The 13,727-nt window shown below is 34.3% G+C and overlaps 1 protein-coding gene across 1 annotated transcript; it reads left to right on the top strand.

Moving 5' to 3' along the window:
- Nucleotides 1–12,536: 12,536 nt before the first annotated feature.
- On the top strand, nt 12,537–12,863 carry LOC145256141 (uncharacterized). Its single transcript, XM_080114727.1, has one exon. It carries the CDS (start codon nt 12,537–12,539, stop codon nt 12,861–12,863), a length of 327 nt encoding a protein of 108 aa, XP_079970853.1.
- Nucleotides 12,864–13,727: the final 864 nt, after the last annotated feature.

Below are 13,727 nucleotides of genomic sequence, written 5' to 3'. Positions count from 1 at the left end.
TTTTTTATTGTTTTCGTGTTTTATTTTTATTATTTTTTAGTTTTTTAGTTTTTATCGTTTTTATTTTTATCAGTTTTAAAAATTTTTTTAATCATTTTTATATTTTATAATTTTTCATTTTTATCATACTTTTTTTCATTTTTATTTTTATCATTTTTTATATTTTATAATTTTTTATTTTTATCATATTTTTTTTCATTTTTATTTTTATCATTTTTATATTTTATATTTTTTTATTTTTATCATATTTTTTTTTCATTTTTATTTTTATCATTTTTTATATTTTATAATTTTTTCATTTTTTATTATTTTTAAGTTTTTATACTTTTTCTCAATTTTTTTATCATTTTTATTGTCATCGTTTTCAGTTTTATGATTTTTATTATTTTTATTTTTTATAATTCTATATGATTTTTAAGGTCAACACAGGTACCTCGCTTGATGTAAAGATAAGTTTTTCTACATTTTGACGTAAACAATTTGTCTATATTATAAATGCTTCACAAACTTTATACAAGTTAAATTTAATAACATTATTATTGAACATGTAATCATGTGATTATTAAATGTTAAGGTAGAAGCACAGATTATTTACAAAACACGCTCCCCTAACATGTTAAGAATGGCTTTCAAAATAATAACATTATCATTTCAGTACGGTAACAAAAGTACATAAGTACCCAACATTTACACTTTTTTTCTGCCCGACAATGCACACCCAAAATTTCCAGGTTAGTTCATAGTATTTGCGCGATCATGACAGCGATTATCAAGGTTAAATTTGGGGCAGATATTTTGACCCCTCCCCCCACAAAATGCGATGTTTATTCCAAAAGCCGTTCTTAACAGGGGTAGGTTGGGGGGGTGTCCATTCTGAAAGTCATTCTTATCATGATGATGTTGGAGGTGTCTATTTCAAAAGCTGTTCTTAACATGAGGTTGGGGGTTGGGCAATAGCAACAACAGCCGTACTTAAACTTTTTATGAGGCGAGGTGGGGGGGGGGAGTCAGCTCCCAGCAGACAACACCGGTTAACGGGTCCTGCTAGTCATTAATATAGCTGTGCCAACTGATGTGTGTGTGAAAATAAAAGAAATGAAGAAGGCCAAAAAGTACCAAGATTTGAAAAGGGAGATAAAAGATTGTGGAAGTTGAAGAAGGTAGAAGCTGTACCTATTGTGACGGGAACCCTGAGGAATGTGACAAAGTGGATAAGGAAAATTGGGATCCATTACTATGTTGGAGTACTTCAGAAGAATGCCTTGTTGTTAGGTACGGACAAAAATGGACGAATAAAGATAGGGAGACCTAGTTTTGAAAGCCGATTTAACATGATTTTTTTGTAGGTTTTCAACCACTTTTTGATCGTATTTGAAAGATTAAAGACTAAAGTTAATTTCCGAAAGGAAAAAATATTTGTACATGTGAAAAAAAAAAGTTATGAAAAATGTTTTCATGGCAAGCTAACCAATTCAGCTAAATTTTGAAGTTAAATAAATTCATTGTAAAAATCCTTTAAAAGATATATATTAGTTTCCTGAGTCTATTTCAAAGATAATTAATAAAGTAAAGTCCTAAGATATTGAATTAAATAAAAAAAAAAAAAAGACCTTGTTTGTACAAAAAATAGCTTAATTGGCCCAAAAAGCAAGGGATTCAGCCCTTCGCAAAATCGCAACAAACGGTAGTTTTGTAAACACATACTATATGGAAGCCCAAAATTTCAGCCAGTCGAAAATCTCTGAAAATGACGTAATGTACTTAAAGTAGGTCAGGGATGCTAGTTTTCTTCCCCCCCCCCCCGACGTGCACCCGTACATTCCTATCCGGAGCGTTTGTATCATTTTTACTATTTTTTAGTTTAATTATTTTTCTGTGTTCCTGTTTTTAAATTAATTTTTTTTTAATTATTGTTCAAGATTATATAAAAATTATGTTACGCCGAAAGTTTCACATTTATGCAAGCAAGGATAATATTAAAATCTTACTTTTAAAAATTATGTGAAACCTGTAATTTAAAAAAAAAGGTAAAAATATTTTTTGCAATTATATTTTTTGTGTGTGTGAAAATATTAAATAAACAATGCCTAATTCAATGAAAATATCGGTAGTTCGAGAAATTCATTTTTCTTCAAGTTATATCAAATTCATTAATACAGACTTTGGGGCTTTTTTCGTAATGTTCCTGTAAAAATTAATTTTTTAATTGTTCAATTTACTTTATTTTCATAAAAAAATAAAATTGTTCAATTTGCTTTATTTTCATAAAAAAATAAAAAATAAATTCAATCATTTTTTTTACTACTGAAAACCATAACTTTAGTAAAGGTATTTTTTTGTTTAAACAAAATAATACATTTTCACTAAGATTTAAATAAAAAATTTGTTCATTATATTTTGTGATCATTATTTGGTAAATACTAAAAATTTCATTAAAAAAGATTAATTTCCTGATTTTTTTGGTGAATTTTTAAGTATAGGGAGAGGTTAAAATCTTTATACATTTTGAGCATCGGAATTCATTTTGGACATACCTACTTGTTGGGAACTGACAGAATCTTGCGGAAAGTGCTGGAAGAGAGAGAAAACAAGATGCTGATAGCCTATGTTTATTTGTTATGATCCGCCTATTGATATAAAATCGGACATACCAACAGCTAGACACACAATGTGAATAATAATAATGATAAATTTTTAATAATAATAATAATAATAATAATAATAATAATAATAATAATAATAATAATTTTTTAATAATAAATAATAATAATAATAATAATAATAATAAATTATTATTGTTAATAATAATAATAATAATAATAAATTATTATTATTATTATTATTATTATTATTATTAATAATAATAATAATAGTTATATAATAATAATAAGATTAATAATAATAAATTATTATTAATAATAATAATAGTTATAAAATAATAGTTATAAAATAATAATAATAATAATAATAATACATTTTTAATAATAATAATAATAATAATAAATTAATAATAATAATAAATTATTATTGTTAATAATAATAATAATAATAATAATATTAATAATAATAAATTATTATTATTATATAACTATTATTATTATTATTATTATTATTAATAATAATAGTTATATAATAATAATAAGATTAATAATAATAAATTATTATTATTAATAATAATAATAGTTATAAAATCATAGTTATAAAATAATAATAATAATAATAATAATGCGGTGCGTAATTATCGAATTTCTAGGGCAATTGCTCTTGACATATCTAAAGCCTTTGATAGGGTATGGCATAAAGGTTTACTTCATAAGATCGCTAGCTATGGTATAGCTGGAAAAGTCTTCTCAATTATTAAATCATTTCTTTCTGATAGGTTCATAAGAGTAGTAGTTGAGGGGCAAAAATCAGAAGCTCACAGTATTAATGCCGGTGTCCCTCAGGGATCCATCCTGGGACCAACTCTTTTCCTGATCTACATTAATGATCTTCCAAATCATATCCTTACATCATTTGTAGACATTTATGCTGACGACACTACCATTTATGGTACCACATCTAAGACAGTAAACGAGCAAGTACTCTCCAATTCTCTCTCCTCTGATCTTGAGCATGTAGTACAATGGGGAAAGGAGTGGCTGGTTACTTTTAATGCATCTAAAACCAAGCTTCTCTCTTTACATCATCAACATTTTAATCCACATTTGTCATCAATTGAAATGAATGGCTCTCGTCTTCAGGAGGCCTCAAGTTTTGACAAGCTTCTGGGCTTGACCATTACTCCTGATCTTAAATGGAACACGTATATCAAATCTGTTGCCAAGGCCGCTGGAAAAATGGTGGGATCTTTCTATCGATCCAGTAGATATCTCACTGCTGATGCTATTCTCTATCTATATAAGAGCCAGGTACGTCCAAGGATGGAATACTGTTGCCACATCTGGGCAGGAGCTGCTAGAAAGGACTTGTCCTGCCTTGATAGAGTTCAAAATAGACTTCGTAGCCTCGTAGGAGATGTCCTTTTCTCCTCCTTACAACCTCTATCTCACAGAAGAGATGTTGCGAGTTTGTCTCTGATGTATCGTTATTTTCATGGAAAGTGTTCAACTGAGCTTCAATCTATGGTCCCCCCTCGCCAAACTTTCACAAGAAACACTCGTCTAGCTGTAAACACTATCAATAATTTCCCCCACTCTTTATCTGTGCCTAAACCTAAACATAGATTCCATGAACAAAGCTTCTTTCTTAGAACTGCACGCCTGTGGAATTGTCTTCCGTTTTCCTGCTTTCCGGCTGACTACAATATGGTTGTGTTCAAGTCTAAGGTAAATAAGTTCTTGATGAGCCGTTCCATATAAGTTATTAAATTTACCAAATTTTCATTACTAATGATTACTATATTGACCAACTTCTACTGTACACTCTTTAACCCTTATCCTTGAGTGGCCTCTTGGCCTTGATAACGTGGTGATGCCTTTGTAAAAAAAAAAAAAAAAAAAAAAAAAAAAATTATTTTGACGAAGAGACGCTTACACTCACTCGTAAACTTTCGTATTAAAAAAAAAAAAAAAAAAAAAAATGCCATTTTTAATCGATTATTGAATTATTTCCCTTGGAATTTAAAACCAAAAAATCTATTTCTTATCTCCCTTTAACTTGGTAACCAATGGACCGAGATGATAGTTCCTTTTTCTCTCTTATAAAATACTATTTTGTTTTCATACATTCAACGCCGAAACCACTTACACTCATTCTTCGCAAATTTGAAACAGAGTTTCTATATATAACGACGAATGGGGTTTGTATTACTGTACACATAGATTCGAAAAAGTTGTCAAAAAACAAATATATAACAAATAAATGTTATCAAAGGCAAGATAAGTTAAAGTTACTTTTCTACCAAATTGAATATATTTTTTGTGTTTTTATTCAATGTAACATGTTTATTCAGCTCGAAAGACATGTCATTGTGTGTGTGTGTGTATATATATATATATATATATATATATATATATATATATATATATATATACATATATATATATATGATGAAAATAATTGAAATAGTATTCCGACAAAATAGAGAAATAAAAATAAAACATAATACGGTTTGTTCCTTTTTATTTCTCTCTCTCTCTCTCTCTCTCTCTCTCTCTCTCTCTCTCTATATATATATATATATATATATATATATATATATATATATATATATATATATATATATATATATATATATAGGCGCTGTTTTACAATTTGTCATTGTGCAAAGGGAGACAACTCTTATTTTTGCATCTCATAATTTAGGACGTCCGATGCTACGATATTTTCTTATTAAATCAAAACATAAAAAAAGCTGCGACGAATTTAATTTTTTAATCTAACAAAGTTGATAACATTAATAATACAAAATGTAGTTTTTACATATGTATTAAGAGAATCGTTTCTTTTTTCATATCATAATATTTCATTAGATGAAAACATTTTTTAAAAATTCCTCGCATGTTTAGTTCAGTAAAATTATAACATCGGCGAATTTGACCTTTTTTGTTGATGTTTTTTATGTTTAAACATTGTTTTAAAAACAATGTTTTTAAACCAAGTAGTTGAAAGATATCATAGTCTCCATCTTTCTTTTTTTTTTTTTTTTTTTTTTTTACACTACCTGGAATGTTTTGTTTAAGAAAAATACAATTCCTTTGCATGTGCCGTCGCCTTTCCCTTGTAACATTAAATAAAGTTTAAGCGTCCGAAATTCTCGTGTGAAAACATCTTAGTAAAAACCGGATTGACGTAGGTTTATATTAAGCCTAGACAATCGAAAAGAGGGGATAACGTTCGAAAATATCGGCGAAAAAAGCGACCCCTCCCTGCAGAAAAGTGCCCAGTTGAGGGTAAAGAAATTAATGTTTGGAGCCAATTTTTCGGTATTTGTCGTCTGAAGAGTCGATACAAAACGATACTTATCTCGTCAAAATCTGTCGCCTCTGTCGAAGGTTTTAGGCGACATGCAAACATACATACATAGATTTATATATTTGTAGCTCAAATTTTCGACCGAAACCGATTAAAAAGCTTGCCCTATCTCTCAATACCCTTTATGTAAAATTTCAAATGTTTAGACCAGAAAATGTCCTTAGTAATTTGGAAGAGACCGCGGAGGTAATTTTTTTTTTAACATTGACCCTTATTATGACCCCTTAAAATTTATTGTTTTGGGCTCAAATCAAGTTATCAAGTAAGATCCATGTCCAAGGAACCTATATCTAAAATTTTACGTGTTTAGACCCAAAATTGTCGCATGAGTTTGGTAGATTTCTCAAAAGTCAAATCATTGAACTTTGACCCCTTAACAGCCAAATTTCTGTCTGAAAACCGATTACAAAGATATTTCTAAATCTTACTATCCCGTATATCAAATTTCGAGTCTGAAGACTGAAAATTGACAGAGTTATTGTGTAGGGAAATGTACACAGATAACACTTTCACTTATATATATATATATATATATATATATATATATATATATATATATATATATACATACACTAGCATTTCAGCCCGACGTCAATACTGTTACGACCACCGCCAAACCGAAAGCGACATTTTTTAAAATTAAGGCTACACAATCTAAAGGAGAGGATAACTTTAAAAAATATCGGCGAAAAAACGATCCCTCCCTGTAGAAAAGTGCCTAGTTGAAGGAGAAGATATTAATGTTTTTAGCCAATTTTTCGATATTTGTCGTATGAACGGTCGAACTTTAAAACGATACTGATTTTCGTAAAATCCGTCGCCTCTGTCAAAAGTTTTAGGCAGACATGCAAACATACACACATACATACATTTATATATTGGTAACTAAAATTTTCGACCCAAACCGATTGAAAAGCTCGCCCTATCTCTGAATACCCTTTATGTAAAATTTCAAATGTTTAGACCAGAAATTGTTTGAGTAATTTGGAAGAGACCGTAGAGGTCAGTTTTTTTAAGCTTTGACCCCTTTTTTGACCCGTTAACATTTATTGTTTTGGGCTCAAATCAAGTTATTAAGTTAAATCCATTTCCAAGGAACCTATATCTAAAATTTTAAGTGTTTAGACTCCAAATTGTCAGAGGAGTTTGATAGAGTTCTCAAAGGACAAATCGTTAAATTTTGACCCCTTAACAGCCAGATTTTTGCTCGAAAACCGATCACATAGGTTTTCACAAATCTCAGTACCCTGTATATCAAATTTCGAGTCTGTAGACTAAAAATTTAGAGAGTTATTGTGCAGGGAAATGTACACACACACACACACACACACACACACACACACGCACGCACGCACAGACACGCTCACTTTTATAGATATACTAGCATGGGTGCCCGGCGTTACCCGGGTGTTTGGAGGTGTATGCTGAGCAAAAAAAAACAAAAAAAAAACGGTCAATTCTTTTTAAGTTTGACTCCTATTATGATCCCTTAAAATTTATTGTTTTGAGGTCAAATCGTTATTAAGTTAGATCCATGTCCAAGGAACTTATATCTAAAATTTCAAGTGTTTAGACCCAAAATTGTCGGAGGAGTTTGGTAGAGTTCTCAAAGGTCAAATCGTTGAACTTTAATCCCTTATCAGCCAAATTTCTGGCCAGAACCCGATCACATCGATTTTCCCACATCTCAGTGCCTTGTATATCAAATTTCGAGTCTGTAGACTAAAAATTGACAGAGTTATTGCGTAGGGAAATGTACACACACACACACACACACACACACACACACACTTTTAAATATACTAGCATTTCAGCCCGGCGTTGCCCGGGTGTTTGGATGTGTATGTTGAGCAAAAAAAGAAAAAGTGGTAGTAGGAAGGCAGGCTCGAACCCGTACCGCAAAGGAGGAAAAGAACGGAGTTAAACCTAACTTTTATGCTGTTACGACCACCGCCAAACCGGAAGCGACATTTTTTTAAATTAAGGCTAGACAATCTAAAGAGAAGATAATTTTCAAAAAGTATCGGCGAAAAAAGTGACCCCCCTCCTTGTAGAAAAGTGCCTAGTTGAAGGTGAAGATATTAATGTTTTTTAGCTAATTTTTCGATATTTGTCGTATGAACAGTCGAACTTTAAAACGATACTGATTTTCGTAAAATCCGTCGCCTCTATTGAAAGTTTAAGGCAGAGATGCAAACAGACATACATACATACATTTATATATTGGTAACTAAAAATTTCAACCCAAACTGATGAAGAAGCTTGCCCTATCTCTGAATACCCTTTATGTAGGATTTCAAATATTTAGACCAGAAATTGTTTGAGTAATTTGGAAGAGACCGCAGAGGTCAATTTTCTTTTAGCTTTGACCCCTATTATGACCCCTTAACATTTATTGTTTTGGGCTCAAATCAAGTTATTAAGTTAGATCCATGTCCAAGGAACCTATATCTAAAATTTCAAGTGCGTACAATCTCAATGCCCCGTTTTTTTTAAATCTTGAATCTGTAGACTGAAAAGTGACAGAGTAGTTTGGTAGGGAAATGTGCACACATGGACACATACACAGACAATTTCACTTTTATAGATAGATATACCCCCCCCCCAAGCTTATTTTTCCGGGTGTGAAATCAGTATGTTTGTGCTCTTTCTCTTTCTAGCGGAGCGCCTTGGTTCTAGCATGACTTGTGGATGTTCTATGTCGCATTGCGTTTTTGAGCAGCAGTTTATTCAATTTAAACTAAATACATTTGAACATTTTTATAACATGCACCCTTAACTTTTTAATAATCCCGTTTAAATTTATTGACAAAAATATTTCCTCAATAAAATCAGTTTTATTGACAGTCACTGTACGTGCTAACTTATTTTTTTAAAATGCGGCTTGTTAAGTTTTCGCCACGAATGCAAATTTATAATTGACCGATCGAGTCCAGTGTCCAGCTGTAATTTCAGTTTTGTTAAATATCTTCGCGTAAATTCTCGTCACTCTTTTCGATAAATATTTTCAGCCTGACTTGTGAATATGGATTATCTCCTCTTTTATAATCCAAGCTATAAAAGCTGTACATTCATGTTTGTCAAGTAAACGAGTAATAAGATTCTTAATTGAATAAAAGATTACTAGACGGAATCTCTTATCCTGTTTTCATTACAATTTATTCATTTAAGAATGGAACATTTTATGCGACCGGAGCGATTTACAACAGATCCAGAAAGCGATTCAGCCAACAAGTGCTGGAAACATTGGCGGGAGACATTTACAAATTTCATTGAGTTTCTACATTCAGAAAGACTGGGACATCACATCAATAAACGTGCGTTCCTAACCAACTACTTGTCACACACAGTCAACGAAATTATCTCAGATTGCATTATCTTCAAAGAAGCCATCGATGTATTGAACTCTACATACATAAAACCCAAAAATCAATGTTATTTTCTAGACACCTACTTGCGACTCACCGACAAGAATCAGGCGAAACATTGGATCATTTCCTTAAGAGCCTCCGAACACTGGGCAAAGATTGCAACTTCTGCTCAATGACGGCGGTATTTATTTGCTCCCCTGCCGAGCAAATTAGGCACAAGGCCGATTTTTAATGTGAGGAGTGAAGGGGAGGGGGAAGGAAAAATGGGACCAGCTCCCAAGAGGTGGGAAATAGGAGCTGGATTGTGATTTGCCAGCTGGCCCAAGTAGGGTTGCCCCTACATGGACCAGAAGATTGCCACAAGGGCAATGGTCTTTGCTTGCAGCATCTGCCGGAACAGATGGTGTTTATTTGCTCCCCCACTGAGCAAATTAGGCACAAGGCCGTTTTTAATGTGAGGTAAAAACCAGCTCCCCTAAAAGTAGGCAAAAAGGGGGCACTCTGGTTACCAAAAATAATAATTGTCCCAGTATAGAGGGTTTCCCCTCCATTGACCGGTACAAATCATCTCAAGTGCAGCATCTGCCGGAACAGATACTACACTTTGATTTTGGCCCGAAGGCCACAAAGGTGCCCCCGCGAGAGGGACCGGCATTTCTGCTCAATGACGGCATTAGAGACCCAAGAGCACGCCTTCATTAACGTTTTACATAACGCTCAGGTAAGACAACGTCTTCTTGAGAGTAAAACCCTTACACTTAGAACAGCTTATGAGCAAAACTTTACCTTCATTGTACTATACAGCAGTCTAGTCCTTATTTACAGCTAGACACCGTGGGCTAAACCATCTGTTCCTACTGCCCTCGCCTCATGACGATAATCCGACGAAGTTTCGAGAACAATCTGTCACTGCCGCTTTAAAATGGGACCCCCTGCTATTTTTTTTTTTTTTTTTGGCTTATCTAAACACGAGTTTCATGCCCCACCAGAGATACTCGTTGTTATAAATGTGGAAAACTTGGTCATTTTCAAAAGGTATGCAAATCTTCTAAAACCCTATATAAAGTCACTCGTCAAAATAGATCTGCAACTTTAGCCGCCTCCCCTGACTGCCTTACAAAATCTATTTTAAAAGTGAAAATTAACGGGAGATCTACGAATGCTTTGCTCGATAGCGGGAGCTCAGAGAATTTTATCAAAGAAAGCTTGGTAAAAACCAATAAATTGTATTTTGTCCCCTAGCAGAGTAACGATGGTAAACGCGTCATTGTCTGCACAAGTAAGTGGTTATTGTTAGGTGGACTTACTATTTAATGACGTTTCCTATAAAACCACTAAATTCTGCGTAATGAGAAACCTTTGTTGCGAAATAATACTGGGACACGACTTTTTGCAGCAACACACACAGATTGAAAATCCGTTTGGCGGTTTAATGCCCGCATTGAAAATTTGTGGATTGGTGACAACAAAAATCCAGTACCCGTCACTTTTCGAAAACCTAACAAAAAATTGAAAACCCATAGCAGTGAGAAGCAGACGTTTTTTTTTTATAATAAATAATTCATTATAATAAAAAAAATTCATTGACTCTAAGATAAAGACTACTCGAGTAGATTATAATGTAGCCTAGCAAATCACCCTGGAGGGCTCAGGTCGTTATAACCACTTCTGGAAATCATAAAAAGAGAATGGTTATAGATAACTCCCAAACCATAAATAGATTTACTCTTTTGGACGCCTTCTCACTACCCAGGAGAGATGAAATGATAGGCGAAATAACCAAATATCGTATGTTTAGCAATCTGGACTTGAAAAGCGTGTACCAACAGATTGCCATTAGACCTAGAGACAAGCTATACACAACTTTCGAGGCGAACGGTCGACTATATCAATTTAGCAGAATTTCTTTTGGCGTTACGAATGGGGTAGCCAGCTTTCAAAAGATAGTCGACCAAATCATAACGGATGAGAGACTGGAAGGCACATTTGCGTATATTGACAACATCACAGTATGAGGCCATAATAAAAAGGAACACAACGAAAACCTCAGACGGTTCATGTCCGTCGTAGACAAATACAACCTTACCCTAAACGACGGTAAATGCTCGTTTGGACTGGACAAAATAAACCTACTGGGGTATACCATAAGCAAAGGTTTTATAGCACCGGACGCTGATCAATTGAAACCTTTACTCCAGATGTCTGTTCCTCATAATCGACCTTACCTTCGATGTGCCTTGGGCATGTTTGCTCAATACTCCCAATGGATTGCATCGTTCTCAGAAAAGATACATCCATTAACAGAAGTAGAGACGTTTCTTCTGTCCTGTTAAGCCGTTGATGCATTCGAGAGACTGAAAAAGGATATTGCGAAATCAGTAATAACAACAATAGACCAAAATATTCTTCTAGTTGTTGGAACGGATACGTCAGACTGTGTTATTGCTGATTCTTTGAGACAAGCTGATCGTCCTGTAGCCTTTTTTTCAATAACTCTCTCACGGGCTGAATGACGACACCCCGCAATTGAAAAGGAAGCCTACGCCATAGTCGAGCCATTAAGTAAATAGCGACACTACCTGATCGGGAGCCACTTTAAACTTATTACTTACCAAAAATGTTGCTTTTATGTTCAACTCTAAAACTACAAGCAAAATAAAGAATGAGAGAATAGCGAGGTCGAGAATTGAACTATTTTGTTTTTCTTTTGACGTCAGCTATCGACCCGGCAAGGAGAACTTAACAGCTGATGCACTATCAAGAGTATGCTGTACAGCATCAAGCGGGTACGAACTTCGAATGTTACATAACAATCTGTCACCCAGGAATTACTCGAATGGTTCATTCTGTGAGGTGTAAAAACTTGCCTTTCTCAGTGAAGGAGGTAAAAGAATAACAAATTCCTGCCGAACGTGTGCTGAAATAAAGATTCGGTTTTATAAACCCAAAACTGACGTTTTAATAAAAGCAACACAACCGTTCGAAAGACTCAATCTTGATTTTCAAGGACCGTTATTAAGCAAAACAAGGAACTGATATATATTAACTGTTGTCGACGAATATTCACGGTTTTCTTTTGCCTTCCCTTGTTCAGACATATCGGCTACTGCAATTATACAATGCCTCTGTTCACTATTCGCTATCTTTGGAGTTCCTGCCTATATACGTTCGGACCGAGGGGCTTCTTTCATGCCAGAGCAGCTTCAACAATTTCTACAGGAACGGAGAGTAGCTATAAGCCGGACAACTCCACACAACCCTAAGGGTAACGATCAGTGCGAAAGATATAACGGCATTATTTGGAAGACAGTTCATTTCACTGCATTAAATAACGGATGTTCGATTAATAGTTGGGAAAATCTCCTTCCTGTCGCATTATACGCCATTCGATCCCTATTGTGTACCGATGCGAATGCCACCCCACACGAAAGGGTTTTACCTTTTCAGCGACAGAGTTCGATGGGGGCTTCGCTTCCATCTTGGCTCTCTCGATCCGATACTGTGTTTCTGAGATGATGTGCACGTTACACCAAGAACGATCCCTTGGTAGGTGAACCCTTAAGAGGCCCTAGTACGACATACAGATGCTAGAGTCTAATAAGACCTAGCACCTGTCGGAGACGTACCAGGACCGTGGACAACCTCTAAGGACAGACCAACTCCCTCTAACACCGAAGCTCCTCCGGAAGATGATCGCACTAAAATTGCTCCTGGCATGTCGTCTAATGTCACTGTCTCTGTTGGGGCTCCGTCAGACACTTCAGATGGGCCAATACTTGAATCCCTAAAAGATGAAGGACTAGCAAAAAAAAACATGTTCATCCAGAGACTAACTGACGCGGAACGGCCTGCTCCTCTGAGAAGGAAACATTTCGGAGCGAAGTATTTTAGAGCCCACAGACAAGCTCGCACTGAAGAGCCTTCCTGTTTGAGTACTCCGACCCCGAATCATGGACTGCCAAGTCGGCCACTGCGAGCTCGTAGGGAGCCTGGACATTTAAGAAACTTTCTTCCCTATCAGTGAGAAATTTGGTGGCGGGAAATATTGTGAATATGGATTATCTCCTCTTTGATAATCCAAGCTATAAAAGCTGCACATTTCCGCTTGTCAAGTAAACGAGTAGTAAGATTCTTAATTGAATAAAAGATTACTAGATGGAATCTCTTGTCCTGTTTTCATTATAGTGAGTTTTTTTTTTCCTGACCAAGTTTGCCACGGTTTCGACATTTTTTTCGAAATGGGCAAACTTTTTTTCTCAATGCATTTCGCCGCATCTGCTATATAATCTACGGGGTAAATTTTTCTTGTTTTTGAAAAATCCGTTCGTTTTAACCAGTAGTTGTTTTTCTCCGCTGGAAGTAGGGTCCAAGATGCGAACA

The sequence above is a fragment of the Euprymna scolopes genome, chromosome 32 (genome assembly GCF_053919585.1).
Source record: "Euprymna scolopes isolate OS-2025 chromosome 32, ASM5391958v1, whole genome shotgun sequence".
In the NCBI taxonomy this organism is placed as follows: domain Eukaryota; kingdom Metazoa; phylum Mollusca; class Cephalopoda; order Sepiida; family Sepiolidae; genus Euprymna; species Euprymna scolopes.
The sequence above is the reverse complement of the archived record's forward strand: the minus strand, read 5'-3'. Positions and strand labels throughout refer to the sequence as shown.

What these genes read in the sequence shown, in the direction of transcription:
- LOC145256141 (XM_080114727.1), top strand. Translation starts at nt 12,537, where the DNA reads ATGCCAGAGCAGCTTCAACAATTTCTACAGGAACGGAGAGTAGCTATA.